Here is an 18758-nt window from a genome sequence, read left to right on the forward strand (position 1 = left end):
TAACTTCTATAAAAAAAACTCTTAACGTTGACGTCCACTCTACATTCTGGGAAAATGATTCATTATGTCTGCAATTTTTTTTGCGTGGAATCGAAATCGCCACAGGCGATCCAACAAACAAGCGCCTCGTTGACCTTAACCTCATTTAACAAAAGGGACAAATGATTAAAAAAAATAATATAAAGGATCTCAAATATAATCGAGAGCGAAGAGGGGTGGGGTCACCATTTGAGGGGCGCGAATAATCCACATGGAAAATAAAGCACGAAAGAGAGGGGACGATAACGACAAAGGGACAAAGGACGTCTCGACAGACTCGGAAAACAGGTTGAGAAGGTCACAAAAGTGACCTTAAACACCGGAGAAATTTAACGAATCGAAACGGGACTACCTGTCGACTTTTCACACGTGACCCCTACCAATTTGCACGGCTACGCTCATAACGGTCTGTTTAAATGCAAAAAAAAATGCATTCAAATGCCACGTCATTATAAAAGTAGGCGTACCCACAGTAGGTTTCAGGCCACTGGAGTACATTATAAACATGTAAACTTGCATGAATCATCATTCGTGTAAATAATATATGTACGTGTACATATAGAATCCTACGCGTTTTGTGCGCGGACACTTTAAAGATCAAGGTCTAGCAATCATGCGCGGAAAAAATCGAATACGAAATATTATCAAAGGTTCTCTCTACCCACCGGTTCCACATTTGAGGACGTGCGGTTTATTTTTTATTTATTCGCAAATTCGAACGAGCTTCCCGGTTCAAAAACCAAGCGAGGCTAGCCGGGTCGAGCGTTCGCTTCAATGCCGCACGTTGGAAAAACTCATTTCACCTCGGACTTTATTAGCGAGAGATCTCCATTTAAATTTGGAAGCTATTTATTTGCACACACAAGAGTATACATTATACATACGAATCGGTGAGGACGACCTCGACGCGGATTATCCATCCTCAAACGGATTCTATCACGCGACGCCAATGCTTCAAAGTTCAAACAAACGCAAAGTGTACTAGTAACAGTTGACCTAACATTAAAACTAATGAATATTACATGCGCGTGTGGAAAGCGTTTGATCGTCAAATTTAATTTTGAGGACAAAAACTCTTAACCCAAAAACATCATATCTATGTATGTAAAAATAAATAAATATATAAATCTCCATTTACAGATAGGACAACAAAAAGCATTACTCACGCGCATGTACATATGTAAGACAAGAGTATTCGCCGATTACAATAAACGGCGATTACAAATAATAATACTATATATCAAATATGAAATATTTACCTTGCAGCCTTCGCAGGAATGGACTCCATAGTGGAAACCGCTGGCTTTATCTCCACATACTCTGCATAATACTGTAGTACCATCAAATTCTGCAATGAAAACAAACAATTAACAACAAGTCAAATTTAAGTGCAAATGTCATTAGATACGTCGTTTAAATTTCACACTACAATTATTAAGCTTCCGTAAACATTTAAAACTACTAGTTTTGATTACTCGTGACCTTCTGTATGTTTTTATATGCATTGTGCATATCAAAGAACGAATTGGTTACGTCATGAGGTACATATAGATGCTTAACTTATACATGATTAAAACACTTTTTCATATGGCATATGGTAACGACCTTCATACATCAAAGAATAAGCGGAAAAACGCCAATTTGGCACGTGACAATATATATAATATGAACCTGATCCGCTGATTCTACAAATTTTTTCGATGACTATCTTTGACGCGGCTTGAAAATTTGATTAATATACACACAACCGAATAGTGAAAGGATGTAGTATGATTAAAAAAAACCAATATCAATGTGATGAATCAATATGAGTAGAGATAGTAATCGATTGATTGATTTTCAGGGAAAAATTAACAAAAACCAATCTTTTTGGAGCAAATTTCGCATCTTATCTAAACATGGCCAAAACAGCGCATATTTACACACATACACATCGCCATAAAGCATACACAATATTATTTAATCTTATCTCCAAAATGTATTTTGCGAATGGTATAACGAACCTTTTCCTATTAAAACCCTTCGAAAATATGCTAAGCGTGCTATATATAATATTTAGTTTTGATAATCTTGACACATCTATGTCAAGTGGCCGGCGCAAAAAAATGACATGTTTTCGCGAGGTACAAACATAACGATAAGGATACATGGAAAAATTCTCGATTCGTTGTAACGAAAGTGCTCTACCAATGAAAACTGATTACACAACGTGCATGTCTGTACGAAAATTGTAATTCGAGTGTGTGTGCGTGTGTTTTGACCCATATTTGGGGCATCGACCCGGTTGATGTCTGAAAATAATCTGAAAAACAAGTTAGATTACAGAACGCGGTAGTGGGGTGCAGGTCAATATACTCAATATCGCTTTGCGGACCAATTAAGACCAGATTAATTCGAATGGCATTGAACATGACGAATTTATACAGACGAATATGTTATGTGTTGAGGAAGAACACATCTATACAATTTGACGATATTATGTATTATCCAACATGAGGATAATTACTTCTGTGCGACTTCCTAGAAATAAGTCGTGACGGTGGAAGACAAATTAGAATTTCGTTGACGAACTAGAAAATACCAGGTTCACGGTCGTTCACGTTTATTCCGCGTGTTTATTCGAAGAATCCACATGATCTTGGCACACTGACTCAGTTTGGGATGTCGGGTTTTAATTTATCGATACACACAAACTCGCCTTTGATACGCAAACATTCATCAACGCTTCCCATCAGGATGATTGATCAGCTTTTGCTAAAAGAACAGGACGAAAATAAAATCTCAAATGTTGCACAAGTCGAAAAAATATAGATGATTCACAAGGAAGTGTAATATAAATAATATGCGCGAAGTCAAGGTCGGAATTTCAATGTCGCATGATTCAATATCAATCCAGCTCAAACTTGTGAAAAGTGCGTCTTTTCTTAAAACATCAAAAGATGAACGCTTCGTTTTATTTTCGATTTAATTAGTTTACGCAATAAATTACCGTTTAAATTTGACAAATGGTGATTTTTTGGTTTGTTAATGAGCAGATATTGTAGACGGGATCGTTTTTAACGATCGCGTTAAGTGATTGATGTTTTTTAATGTGTTCCATCTGTGTTCGTTCTCATTAGTACTAAAGGTATAGACAGGAATGATAAAAAAATATACTAATATAATTTTAAATTAAATCAGTAATATATAGAATGAATACAACTTCAAAATATATAATTGAAAATCACATACGCAATTAGCGTTCAACGACCTTTTTTCAACATCAAAAACTAAATATCCTTCAAAAAAATAACATATTCATATTGGATTGTGAAGTAAATGTTTTCGATGATTTCTAGTACACATTTCAATCTTAGTTTTACACATGAGTGTATCTATGTATATTTTCTGACTACAGTTGATTATTATCTAAAACACATAAATGAGAATGAAAATGATCCGGTTGATCAAGAGTTAAAAAAAAAGATAAAATATCACTTTTTCTTTTGATAATGGACCAAATATTTACTGATCGCTTTTGACTCAACTATGCACATGAAAATACACTCTTTGAATCTAAGCTGACATATTCGGTCATTAGAAAACAATATCATATACTAGTAAATATGAACTTTCAAAACAAGACAGATATGTAAAATCAAAGAAAAAGATATGTTTAGTCAATTAAAATGTATTAGTGTTTATTTGGTCAGTAACTTTATTTGATTCGGTTAGAATATATATAGATGATCAGTAATTAAATCGATCACTTTACTTACTTTAGTTTACTGACTTAATTATGTACCTATATATAGTACAATTGTATTATGTACCTATATATAGTACACTTTTATCACTGCATTTTCGTAAAAGTTACTGATCGTTTATTGAAAAAAATGGATAATTTAAATAATTACCGTAGTTAACGATTTACTGACTATATATGCGTATAATACAAGTTACTGACCGTTAATTGGAAAAAATTGACCATTTATTGAAAAAACTGACCATTTATTAAAAAAAACCTATCCATTTAAATTGTTGCCATTGTTAATTAAAAAATTCTGCCCACTAATAAAATCCTTCAAAGTACATATGGTGAAAAGTATTTTCCGACTATTGTATGCAGAATGTGAAAATCTAACTTTTCTACGGTGATTATTTCTGTCAGTTTTGGATGGAATCGAATCATCACAGACTCGAACGAGTGCACCGACGAGTACAGCCACAAAAAGAAATTAAACGAAAGTGGTCGTGAATCGAGGAGACGGCGGCCACTGGTTTTCACTCTCGTTTGTCGGTGAAATGGCGTCCCGCGGTGAAAGAGTGCGAGAGAGAAGCGCATATCTGGCGAAAGCGGCCGCAAGAGCGAGACGCACGACTTTCACGCGCGACGGGCGCATCTCTCCATTTCAATGAAAGTGAATTCAGGCCGGTACACGGTATGGGGGTCAACGGGTGAAAGAACTTTCGTCGGTGCATCGCATCTGACACACATCGACGCAGATGCATTCATCTGTCCGTCTACTATTGTATAGGTAATTCCTCGGAACGATTCATGCACTCCACATAGTGGTAGAAAGTCGCTCATCGCGAGCCGATACCGGTTCTGCGCGCGAAGAAATGCATTTCGCACGGCTCACTTAGGTAATGCGGTGCAACGATATTCAGGAGAAAGTTTACCCGAGAATGCACTGTGAGGTAATACTGAATAAATCCATTTCTGATGTATATACATATATGCCCGTCCATTCAATTTTTAAATTTCGAAACGGTGGGTCGATGCTCCAATTTTGAGACGCGCCCACGTGTTTGTGGATTATTGCAGCATTATTGCACAATGGCAAAATAAATACTGGAAATCTACACAATTGGTCCTTTCACACGTCAAATCAATGAGTTCCGTATAAATACATGCATATATTTTAAATATTGGAACACCTCAATTATGTTTAATTCAATCTTACAGAACATATTCATATTTTACTTGAGTATGGCTTTGTAAATTATGCTTTTGCTTATGCTCAATTAAGTTTATTTTGTTTGGGATCATCATTCGCAACCATTTATCATCCACTGCTGGATGAAGACGTCTCCAGAACGCTTCCATTCGTCTCTCTTTTGGGCAGCTCTCATCCATCTCACCTCACACAATTTTCTAATTTCATCCATCCATTTCACATTACATTCTCTCGGGTACCATTCTAGCACTTATTTTGTCCATTATTCCAGCTGCATGCTCGCCCATTGCCATTTCAATATCTCTACTATATTAACTGCTCTTATCTTTGTTATCACCGACGAATTTCGTTTCCAATATCTCCCTGCTCCATTCTTATTAAAAAATATATTAAATGATAATTAGGTAAAAATATGCGGAGAAATTTCTAAAAGTGGACTTGTTTTGAGATCAACGCAGTAAAGTAATTAAAGTGTGCCTTAAGAAGGCATTCAGCGTGTGCATGCGTGCAAAACTGCATTATCTAATGACGATAAGTGTGCTGATGATGGCGGACCAGTACTGATGTAATAAAACGGCGCACCGGGTCAATTTCTCTATGCATTTCTCCAATGCAACGAACGATCCGATCCGGTTTTGATGCAATTCTTCACAAATATAAATCATATATTATGATACAAAATATCATCAAATTCAATAGAATGAACTCTACTTTCGAAATGACACTAAAATTACAACCAAGATTGATAACGCAACGAAAGTCCAATTATTTCATGCAAACGTTTTACGCAATACACACACACACACATACACATTGTATAAAAAGTAATAGATTGAAAATTCAAATTGACTTTTGCGGCTATAAGAACGTTCCGCAAATCACTGTATCAAATTGATCGAAAGTGTTATTAATTGAAACGATCGCATTACAGATGTTTGGCACATATGAAAATAGCATACTTGTGCATTAAAATAGTATAATAGAAAGGTGTGTGAAGAGCGTAAGAGCAAAACGTAGGAGAAAGCTTGCATAAGAGAGAGTGTTGGTTGTTGGATGTTGTCTGTTGTTGCATCACAGAGCAGCCTAGCTCTAGCTATTCTGGAAAGTGTTATGGAATTGCATCACGTCGATTGCATTCGACTATTACAGAAGGCAGTCAGCTGGATGTCATACATTAAGGGCTCTAATCTGACGAGGAAATGTTATTGAATAAGAAATATATCAATCATATATCTACTATTGTAATTATGAATCGACAATAACACACGCATGAGAAAGTCCGATTCACAGGCAGACTTTCTTTCGGTAATTTTGCAAAGCGTGACTAACTTGAGTTTTGTGACACATTTGATCGATGATCGAAAAGGGCTAAGGCAGGTATACAATATGCAATTTACCTGGCCGTAAGATTTCGCCGGAAATGCGTTGAAATCATCATCTTCATTTATCATGTGTTACGCTACACCCCTCTTTACGTTAATCGTTTTTTGCAAGTGTCAAACAATTACGACAACCCCTTGCGCCAAGTTTGGACGTTTCGTGTAATTAATGAACGTTGAAATTTTACGCCGAATCAGTGTGATCGATCGATCGTCGTGTGAAATTCAACGGATTTTTGGAAAATTGTGTACACGTATTGTATTACAAATTGAAACCCCTTTGAATTTACAGTCGCCTAATCGCATCTATAGTTCTCGGGAGAATTGATGGAACTGAGAAAAAGCAACATCAAATTATATGTACATAGTAAAAAACTTTTCAAAACAGAGCTAACTATAATATTTAGTTCGTTATACCGAAACTGAAGGCAAAATAGTAGTGTTATTTAACAGAACTTTGAAAGTACCCATTCGTTTTTGGTTTTCTATACTATTTATAAATTGTATTACAGGTGTGACGTGTCTATTGTGTGATATCAATATTATCATTCTTCGATATATTCGCATAAAATGATATGAAAATGTTTCTGTGTAATTATTAATCAAATTCGTCTGTTCGGTTTTATAGTTATTTACAAAAATATACGTATTGTAGGCAGAGCCATGTGAAGGGGTGTGCGAAAAGGGCGACGGCCCCAGGCGCCAAAATTAGAGGGAGGTAAAATCGTCAACACAAATTTGAATTTTTGTATGCGACAAATTCTCGAATTTTTTAGTGAAATAATAAATTCAAAGATATTGTTGTCGCCTAAAAATGAAAATTTTCAAAAAATGGATCATTAACAAGACCTTCGATTTATCAATAGATTTAATTTGACAGCAAATTATAAAAACGTGAAGTTAGTATATAGAATTTTCTTGAGTAGTCCAGTAATCGCCGCATAAGATGAAATCTTAAAAGCTTAATATAAATGACAGACTAAATAAATCATGTATAAGTACTTTCAATTAATTTGCATTCTTAGATTTAGCACAAGTAATAAAATTTGAATAATTTAAGTTCAAACATGATTTTTGAGGGCGAGTGGGGTGGGGGGGGGGGGTGGGGGGTGGCGCCAAATTCAAACTTTTGTTCCGGCGCAACTGAATCTTCACATGCCTTCGATTGTAGACATGACAGATATATCGTGATATCTACATACATATTATATATGCCATCTTTTGTTATATTATATGTATGTTAAACTAAACGTTTCATGTTTTTCTCAAAAAGTTAAGAGTGCATCTTTCAATGAAAAGAGAAGATGCACCACATTTAATAAAAATATTTAAGTAAATACATAACATGTTCGGTTTTATAATCGTTATCGAATATTGTAGGTACGACTAACAACTGAAGTGCATCTTTCGAATAGTGACATTCGGTAAAAATATTTCACACGTCACCGAACGAATTCGTTCACGCACTTGTGAAAACACGAGGAAAAAAATTCAAGATCAAGGTGATGATGTTGATGATAATACAGACCGATATGCAGTTCTGGCTCTCGATGTCCCCCGGAAGAGACGGTGGTGTCTCCCATGGGGTAATTGTCCGAAGAGGGGCCGGGGTCGGCGACAACGGGGGCATAGCCCCTTTCCTCCCTGTGGGTGGCGTAGACGGGCGCGGGGGGCGCATAGGGCGCATCGTCCGTGAGGGGCGCAGGGGGCGCAAAGTCGGAAGGGCGCACGGGACACGAAGGGGTCGTAGAGCCCACAGAGGCCAACTGCACCTGCACCCTGCACCCACCATAACTGCTATCCGGGCTCACAATCATTGTCATTTTGATAATAGGGACTATATATATATAACAATAAATATTTTTATGTACGGATGTAACTAAACTATGGGATCATGTCACTAATAAGCAATAACACTGCGTGGTCACTATCACGAAACACAAGTAAGTGAGGAGAACAAGTGTGTGCGATATACGCGTCCGCGTCGTGTGGCGTGCGCGCGTCGACTGTCGTTGTCGTCGGTGGTGTGTGTCGTTCGGGCAGTAGAGGGGCTCCGCACCGGTGGTGGAAGAGCGCGCGCGGCCCGAAGAGTGAAAGTCTGCGAAATGGCGCGGCCGCGATGGTTGGCGACTTGGCCGCTTGCTTGGGTGCGCGGACTGTCGCCGGGGCGGAGGGGCAGGCAGGGGCAGGGAGGGGCTGCGGGTTCAATGCATTTGGCCGCGGAGGTCATTGCCGCGCGCGCCCGCCAATGGCAGCTCGCCTTCGCGCCGCCTGCACCCGCGACCCCCACCCCCCCGCCCATCCCCGCCCCCCACATACCCCCCCATCCAAACGCCCACAGTCAAGGTCACGCGCCTCGCAGGAAAGCGACAAGAGAGCGCCACCCGCTTTTACCCCGCGCGCTTTTACCGCCGTTGACCTGTGCCGTTCTGATTGATTTCCGCGATCAACCCTCGACCGCTCGATCGCGCGCGCACTCGCTCAATTCAACGCTAACATATGTACATACGATACGATACGATGCATCTGCTACGATACCTGTTGCACTATTCATTTCATTTAAACATAAACAAACAAATCAAAAAGCACGATAGTATGTAACCAGGGCAGATGAGAGGGGGGCGGGAGCCGGGGTAAAGTTCTAGGGCCCGGACTACGAATCGAAAATCGTGCCTGTTATATCATATTTTCTTATATCACTTTTTTTTTTTTTTTTTTTTTTATTTCATACCAGGAAGGCATTACAGGTAAACCCCAATGCGCCTTCCTGGCCAAATTACAAACAATACAGCATTTTTTATTATATAAGTCGCTAAATTACGAGACACTGACTTAAACTCGACAATTAACGAGACATCTATGAATTGTACATACATTTTTATTGTAATATTTACATTAATCATACTCAAATAGTGGTGACATAGTGGGTAGGAAGGATTTTTAGCCAATTTTTAATCGGGAATCGTTTCAACAATGAAATCAGAGAAAATTGGCAAACTCTGATAGGAAACGATCAACCAGGAGTCACAAATCATTACAGATATACTCAGAAAAATTCTTTTCAATCGAGGTCAGCTCAAGGGATCGAACTCGGCGCCTCTCAGTGTTAAGCAGAAGCTTAACGACCGAGCCACGCTGCTGCTATTTTAAAATATCACAACCAATATATAGGTATTTTTTTAATATGTAGTTCTGATAGATTTTTCGCATGTTAAAAATGGGTCTACCTCACGGGCCCGAATGTGAAACGCCCGAAAACGCAAATATCGGAAGGCAAAGATCGAAAATCGAAAGATCAGAAAGAAGAAAAGAAAAAGGGTGCATGGTAAACGGTACATACTCTTTATTATATTAATTTGCGCGAGCAGGATACAACAGGAACAAGAGGAACAGGCTTTTCCTCCCGTATTCTGCGCGCGCACATTAATACGGGAGGAAAAGCCTGTTCCTCTTGTTCCTGCTCGCGCAAATTAAGTGAGTATGTACCGTTAATTTATTTAATGGTACAATAGCCCGGATTTGTCGTCTTTATGATTGGGCAAATGATTGCCCTGATTTGTTCTCTAATTCAATCAGTGCTTTTAGGGCTAAGGTGAAGAAGTGGTTGATTCATTGTTATTATTTTATATTTACTATATTTTAGTATACTAACTAGGAATTTAAATATTGTCTTCATATTATATTTTTTCTCTCTATTACTTTTTTTAGGTGTTTATTCTGCATGTGTGCCATGAAAATAAATAAATAAATGTTTTGTAGAGATTATTAAGGTAATTGAAGTTAACCCATAAAGCCCTCAATATGAGGCCAACAACCCTCAATGGTCTTTTACACTTTCTGAAATTATCACTAACACATGATCATCAAAGCTCTACTGTCCTAAAAAGAGTAGACTACAATATTTTTTCCTCATGACTAAATCCAAAAAAAAAACTAATTATATAGTAAGAAATCACTGACACTAGAATTTATGTGATATTAAACTATTAATTTTCAAATATTGTTTTAGAATATAAATTTTGAAGTGTAAAATTGTAAAAGTTTTATCGAATGCTAATTCAATACACATGTATTTATATGTAGAATGATTCACGGTCCACATATTACGAGGGGGTGATAGAGCGAGGTCATTTGAAGGAAAATAACTCAAACAAACGACGAATACTACGAAATTAAAGCTCATTGCGTTTATGTGACTTTTTCCCCGAATGAGTCAATTTCCTATCAATCAACCCTTAGAAAATGTACCATAATTCTTCACCAAAGCAACAGTGCATGCTTACATCGAATACTAAATATCGTACACACATACGTGACTTCCAAAATTGAACTCATTACGATGACATCACACTTTTCAGCGAAACTTCAATTGATTCTACAAATTACTCTCACACACAATACAAATGTGCATCGACCCCTTCAAAACATGGACACATTTCCCTCGTACTTACTTATATAGAAAGCTATTAAACCGATGATGACTGCCACATATCTAATCGCTGATTGTCACGAGCACCTCGCATTGAATCTGACGCATTTCAATACACTGTCGCAATTGAATTCGAATTAAATCAAACGTAATTGAAGAATGACGACTAAACTAATATGTAATTCCGGCATCGGTCGAGGTCGGTCATTAGCACAATACAGTTCCTCACACCCGAATGAACCTTGTGAACCTTGGCCACCGCACCAGATCGCATAAGGTCGCGCATCATCCGCAATTGGTCTCTCTGGCATTGAAATTGCACACACACACACACACGTTTATATCAATTTTTTAAATGAGTGTACCAACTAGTCAAAGTGGATTCCCAATGCCGTGCGTTTACCCCCACACACTCGAAATACAATTAAATATGACGAGCGTCGACATGGACACAGAGTGTCAATTACCCCACTAAATAGTACAAGGGTTACCTACAGCTATTATAACTAATCATTTAACAGATTGGACGCTGTCAAACGGATGGCAAATGTATCTACATACATATGTATATTCATATTATACCTGTTCCATTATAAGAAAATCACAGTCTGGTTTGAACCAGATTTCAAACATTTCATATTTATTTATTTAAAGTTTCGACCGTTGTGGCATTATAGGAATTCCTAATTCGCCACAATAGTCGAAAATATAACAGAAAAAAATATACATATTTATAAAAAAAAAATAAAATAGGAGCAAAAGTTCAACATAATAATACTTAGTTAAAAATGAGAATGCCTTGCATCAACAGTCAGCACCGATATATCCACGTACAAGAAAAAGTCGTGAAGACCCGAATGGAAGAGAGAAGATCAAAATTCACTCATACATCACAAAAATTATGAAAATAATAATGAGCGCAGGCTACCAGACAACTAGATATCACTAAAGCCCGGATCCAGAGCGCGCCGTTCATTGTTCAAATGTTGTAAATGCATTGTTAATGGTTTGCCGAACCTTTTTTACAAAGCATTTACAACAGTTGAACTATGAGCGGCGCGCTTTGGGTCCGTACTCTAGATATCACATTCAGGCAAGGCAGCAGCGATTTCATGACCGAAATTATACAAAATTATACAAGGAGGTGAGGATGATCACCATTTCAATTGTGATGTTTACATTTTTCACCATTTTGAAATCGAAGTAGTCTTATCTAAATTCGAGTATACGTCGTGTGTTTCACCTGCTCGTACATATAAACATATGCGGCACCGTTAGAAATTCGTAGAACAGGTAAACCGAACGATAAAAATTTCGTTAATGCTAAGTCATTTGCATTTTCAGGGTTGTATACCGAGGTGATATATACCTAAGAACGCGGGTCATCACACCCGGATATGATCATCTCCGAACTTCCAAATCATTCAATGAAAAGCACACGTCGTAAGTGTGACGAGATAAGGCGTCCACCAACCTGTTCACACATTGGCATTGTGTGACAATGACGATTATTTCATCTAGATCAAGTAATACTTATCAACGATAATTTTCGATAGCATCAAAGAGGACAACGACCTCCGCAAGGCCATACTGTAAATTTCACAAAAATAAACCCAAATGACTAATTGTGGAATGCCTTGTCGAAAAGGGTGAGTACGTGTCGTGTAAGTGTGGCCCCGAATGTATTATGTATATCTTAATCGCCAGTTCAGGAAATCGATTGGATACAACCTCTAAATTATCAGTAGATAAAAAACAATGTAATACATACTAACAATAATGAATACTTCAAACTCTAAATGCTTGGTTTGGCGGCTGAACAACTTCCTATTGGGTGTGAGGGTCGGTCAAATCGCGAGTTTATAAGTTCATCAACCGCACACAAACGACTTTTTTTCCGTTTTATAATATGTATATGTATGTATGTATAATACAGATGAGAAAATCGGTCAACGGTTGAAGTGAAACATGTCCAACACATACAGAGATAAGGTGGTCTCCTTGACGTGCTGTGTAGGGCTTCGAACTTATGTAGAAGAGCATTATGTGTCGGGAAGGTTAAGATACGATAAACCGCACAGTGTCGACATCCATTATTATAGCGCATAGCTCATTAGCTTTATCGGTCTTATTTGTTTACTGGGGTTACAAAACGGTTGATGCGACAAAATTGTAGTGATGCTGTTTATCTGACGTTATTTATTGCTTTTGACAAAGGCAGTCACACTCGGAAACGCGTTGGTCTACGTCTCATTATCTGAAACAGCAGACTTCATGATTTTATTTGTACTCCGCATGCATATGCACAATATAATCTCAAAATAAATTATTTGAATTATTGAGACCAGACGTTTTAGATTAGCTCCATCCCTACGATTCGAGCGTTGAGATAGGAAACTCAAATATGATAATTGACATATTTTAATTTTGGGTTTTTTAATTGATTTCACAAGTGCATTGTAAAATTGAGAAAATATGTACACATTTCTTATTTAAAACACTTACTTTTAGCTAGGTGGTTGCGTTAATGCTAACCACCAAGAGGTTCCCAGGTCTAAGCCTTGGGTCGATCTCGATTTAAAAGAAGAATTATTTATATAGTACTGCTAGTCAGACTGGATATTTGTGTCGACAAATTGGCAAATCCATATTACCTATTTAAGCATATCACCACTATTTAAGCAAGATTTTAAAATTTTTAAATATGTATGTACATGTTTAATAGCATAGGTGTCGCTCATGGGCAACCCTCAATGATCATGGCATTAAAAAATGTAGTTTTTTTGGTTCTAATAAATGCTTACTATTCTATAAGGTAGTGCACTTGCAGAGCTATTACATACCAGTAGATAGGACGTGGGTTCAAGTGCCGACTAAATACGCTGCTGGCGAGCTTTTGAGTAATAATAATAATAATAATAATAATAAAGCAGTATCCTCTCCGTCAGTTTCTCGCACATTCGAGTTATTAGCATCTCGAATTTTTTGAATCTTAAATAACAAATTCTACCTTTTTAATGTATTTCTCTTAAATTTGCCGCGTATCAAAAAATGTTGATTGTCTCTATTTATTTATTATTTATTCTAATTTAATTTAGTATTTAAAAATAATTTTAAAAATGCAGAAATTTTTGATTATATCATTAAAAGTCACTAACCAATAAGTAGTTGCAAGAAAATAAATGTAAGTACAGGACACGATACGTTACTCGGATTTTACTCGGACGTTGCTACGTTACAATTTAACGACAAATTAGCTAATTCTGTCCGGGTGCGCTCGTATCGTGTCAACGCGATATAAGGTTCAGCGTACAGTGTAACCGGGGGGGGGGGGGGTATAAAAAACCACCACCGCATTAAGATTTTTTTTGGGTGGGCTATTTATCATTTAGTGCTTGAATACAACAGTAGTAAAAATGAAGTTAGTTAGCGCTGTATTTTTAAGAATTGTCTCCAGGGCGAAACCGAGTACTTTCAACCAGTTTCAACCGCTATTAAATTGATAAGCATTCATATCGTTGTGTTAACAAAATTTCAAGCCGATGAGTGCATTGCGTCATAGGAACGGATGCACTCCTACTGCCTACTAAAAGTTGTAAATTTCATGTGTTGCACAAGTCGCCGCCACGGGTGTGTCTGGTTCGGTTTTAGTAGAAAGCTCGTCACAATGCCAAATTGCGCAACGAGACGAAGACACGTGGCTCAAAAACGACGTACATTTTTGGGGCTATTTGTTCCGCGGCGTGTGTTGTTTACCAATTCCAATTTCACTTCGGCGAGTTCAAGACCATTCCGTAGAAAATGGGAGAGGAAGTGTTGCGCAACGTGCCGTGGAACAAACAGCTCATTCGTTACATTCTAATTATTCGACTAATTAGAAATTACATCGCATCTTGGAAAATTCGGATATTGGAAGTATGTACCTTAAAACAAAAAAAAAACTTCTCTACCGAAGCATTCAATATTACATAGCCTGTTCTGAATACTTGTTCACGTGTATAGCAGGAGTTACATAGTTCTCAAATGCAAACCAAATGAAATAAAAAAAAAACATAAAATGCACACAGAACGAGCCAACCAAAAAAAATGGCGCAGCTCACATATTATACAACCGTGAAAACTGCAACCGGTCAAGGTCTCCTCGTCAATTCATAGCAGAGTTAAGTAGATTCGCTTCGTCGACGACCGCGTGAAATGCGATATTTTATCTAATGAAAGGACACGGAAAAAATTCATAAAAAAGACAGGAACTTGGCAAAATTGCCGAAAGGTTCGTACGATATTAGAATGGATTTTTTACGCTTGCAATATTAGATCGGATGAAAAAAAAACGCATCAGGATGCGTGCGGCTCTCTCGCTAATGCGTTGAATAAACATTTTTTTAAAGAAAAAAATGGTCATTATTTGGGTTTCTGGGATAAAAAGGGAATCTCCCGCAGGTTTCGCATTTCGCGATCGAATGCAAAAAGTGCACACGTATTCACTTTCAATAGTGGACCGCAGATTTATGTGTTTATATGGATTTTTCACCCTTGGGAAACACTCTCCCTTTCCTATCGATACCTTTAAAAAATAAAATTTTACAAGATCTCCGGATATATGGATGAATTTGGAAGAATCACACAATTTATGACACTTTTTGGAATTTTATTTGAGCCTTTTAACAGCGCTGTAAATCATCAGATCCCTTCTTCTCAGAAAGTGAAGGTGATTATAGGGCTCGAAACAATGTTGTTTTGTTTCGTGACAGAGGAAGGAATTGAAATAAACTTTCCCTGTAGAAACGTTATTTTATTATTGTACTAAACATAAACAGATCTTCTCAAATATAATAATGCGAAATGGAATATTTTTAAATCACATTATTTACGTTATTAAAATTCCATCATACACAAGTAGGTACAATGGAAAATAAATACATGTACATATTTAAATAGTCAATGACATTTTACATGATGCACATTTAAAAATACAAAAAATACAAACGAATAATTATTTATTAAAAATATTATAAATAACCATAAACGAGTGAATATTTTACATAAGTGTTTACTGCCAGTCTGCAATCTGCGTGTGTGTTTGTGTGTGTTTTTGCGGTGTTTGCAATATTACATATATAGCGGTGAAGGTCGGTCAAAAGCAAGGTGAAAAAAATATATGAAATAAAATTTATCAGATCCTTGAGAGAAAATTAAAACGAAATTTTTAAAACCACTGTCGTGTTTTTCATCCGCAGGTATTTTAACTGTCCGCGGACCCTCAATAAAACAATAAAGATTTCATTACAATAACAGGACTGTCTCTTTTCAGATGTGAAGATTTAACGATCCATTAACGGTCTTCTTATTTTCAAAGGACGATCGGGCCAAGGTCGAGCACTACCCCTACAATACGAATATACAAATATTTTCGAACGAGGATGATAGATAATAAAGGACGAGCGATACTTTTGGCTCTGTGCCGTTTGTCCCGAGCAAAAAAAGGCAATAATAAATCATCGTCCGGCTTTCTTCGGTCTCCCGTTTTATTAGATAACTGTTACGGAATCCTTTGCCAAGATTTATTTCGAGAATAGATTGTGTGTGTTTTCGTAAAAAGAAATGTACGCAAGTGAGATGGGGGGAGTGTGTGGATGTATTAAAAAAAGAACATATTTAAACGTGTGTGTTATTATTTGGCCGACCTTCACCTTGTATCGCCTCGGCCAGAAAATTTACGCGTTGCATCATCAACCATCAAACTCGGCTGGTTGAAGGTCCTCTGCTGGATATTTCAACATCGGCGGTTTACTCAAAAAACGCTTTTTTTTCATTGAAAACGCCAGAAAAACTAGAGAAGAAATAATGTAGCTCTGAGGCGACGAAAATTTTCACCTTCTAATGAAAATTAAGGTCGCTCAAAATTAGACCACGAGAAGCTTGGACGAATTCGATTTGGCAAGGAACTATTTCTAACAGTGAGAGTTTTCACTCATCTTGCCAGCCGTTGTTCTTGAAATTTTAATTAAAAACATTTTTAAGATTATGTTTACAGAATATAAAATTCATGTTTTTTTCCTTCTGTGCATATTTCGTCAACAGAACAAAAAAAAACCCAACCGCAAAAAGTGATAATCTTTAATGTGTCGCCTTAAAAAAGCAAGTTTTTAAAATGACATCTTGAAGTGCGCAATGTACTCAAATCATTAGCGCCAATTTCGAGTAAATTTTTCCAACGTATTTGAACGCGTTCATGATCGTTTCAAAAAAGGACATGCTTCAAATGTCTGCAAGGACTGTTTACACACATTCAATGAGAGGTCACTATACTCGATTCTAATTTAGTCTATCCTCGACTTCAAAATACATCCGCACTGCGCATATCCTGTCTCGTATCAACAAAATTGAAAATAGTTTTCAGAGATGATGATCTTAGAAGGATCTGAAAATTTTTGGCATATAAAATACCAAAGATAAAGATTTAAAACAATGGACAGACGAATGGCAGGCCATAACAGGTGGGGTGATATGTTCAAAACATGTTCGTAGAATAATAGTCAATCTAATTTTAGACCTATCAATAGTGCGTTACATAATAGAAATGCCGCAAAATTATGATGATAAAATTAACTGAAATATCATATCAATCGTTCAATATCACATCGCAATACACTATTTTTATTTTAAAGCATAACTAAGCATTGATAAAAAGCATGCCCGTTGTTGATTGCAATTCAACAGTTTTTCATTAGAAGTAAGTGGTCGATATTTAAGAAGTAGTAACATTTTTATATCGATGAAAGTGAGTATGCACTTGAAAAAAAGCTAAAAACCATAATCTTAACAATCATTCACCATTCGCCGCCGTACGAAGACTTCTCCAACACACTTATATTCCTTCTATCCCGAATTCTTTTGGGTACCAATTGAGCGCTTCCCTTACCCATCTTATGCCTGATCTTTCAGCCTCATACCCACCTATTACAATTTCAATCACTTTACTAGGTCCATTATAATATCTATATATAATAGTAATTTATAACCAACCTTTCATTAGGATCCCAAAAAAAAAAATCACAAATAATATCAATATGACTTAATACAGTCAACCGTCATATAACAGCGCTAAATCTATTCAGCAAGAAAAAATTGAAGATAAAAATAATAAGAAAACATTTTCAACATTTCTATCGCCCTTTGGCTAATGCGTTCTACCGCGCTGTAGGAGGGTTGACCGTACATTGTATGTAAATTCTAAAAATTGCGCATTTGACAATATTCAGATACAGCACCGCTAATAATAAAGTACAAACACACATGAGCACACACACCACGGCTACGAAATCGTGATGTTGTCGTGACTGCCACCACGAAAACGGCCACGAGCCGCAAGACCTAGACCTTGAAAAGCAAGATGCGCACGCGCATTCGAATCGGTCCGATTCGGACGCGATCGGACACAATCGGCCGCACGGTGCGAGCGAGAGAGACGGAGAGACTTTGAAAATTTCGCGAGGTCAGGTGGTGTCGTTTACCTCGGCCGATTGGCGGACCAATGGCCGGCCGTGGCCCTGCCGCGCTTTTCGGAAACGGAGCCCGGCGCCTGTATGGACTGTGCTGCGTGTGAGTCTATGGTGTGCCTGTATGTGCTCGGCCAGTGCCTGTTGGCGTCTTGTGCCTGTTTGTGTTCGGCGAGATGGTATGGTGCACCCGGCGCCGAACCTTTTTACCTATTCGAGTCCATCTGTCAAGATCAACTGTCCGCGGAAAACTATCAGTCGTTGCGGACATGAAGCGTTCGCATTCGGCTGTAACGGATTGTGTGTAAATGAATGACGTTTATTTCGCATATAGGGGTGAGAATTCTGCGATGACGTCATATCGCTATTTATCATATTATATCTTGAATTCTATTGCTCGATTAGCTTGACGTTAAGATTTGTCTGCAGAAAAATCGGTTATTTTTTTTAAAATTCATTTGGCGTAGCTGTT

The 18758-nt window shown here is 37.5% G+C and overlaps 1 protein-coding gene across 2 annotated transcripts in view; it reads right to left on the reverse strand.

Annotated features, from left to right (window-relative positions):
* Positions 1–18758, reverse strand: part of Eip75B (Ecdysone-induced protein 75B) — a 191427-nt gene that overhangs the window by 40688 nt on the left and 131981 nt on the right. Inside the window, exons 1-2 of one of the 2 annotated variants that reach the window (XM_077443713.1) lie at positions 7887–8366; positions 1299–1387 (exon numbers count right to left, since the gene is read on the reverse strand). In XM_077443713.1, coding sequence (XP_077299839.1) covers positions 1299–1387; positions 7887–8181 — 384 coding nt within the window. In that variant the 5' untranslated portion in view covers positions 8182–8366. Of the gene's footprint in view, positions 1–1298; positions 1388–7886; positions 8367–18758 lie in introns of those variants that run through there. The other variant, XM_077443710.1, reaches the window with a different exon arrangement.

Source organism: Arctopsyche grandis, chromosome 13 (assembly GCF_051622035.1).
Source record: "Arctopsyche grandis isolate Sample6627 chromosome 13, ASM5162203v2, whole genome shotgun sequence".
In the NCBI taxonomy this organism is placed as follows: domain Eukaryota; kingdom Metazoa; phylum Arthropoda; class Insecta; order Trichoptera; family Hydropsychidae; genus Arctopsyche; species Arctopsyche grandis.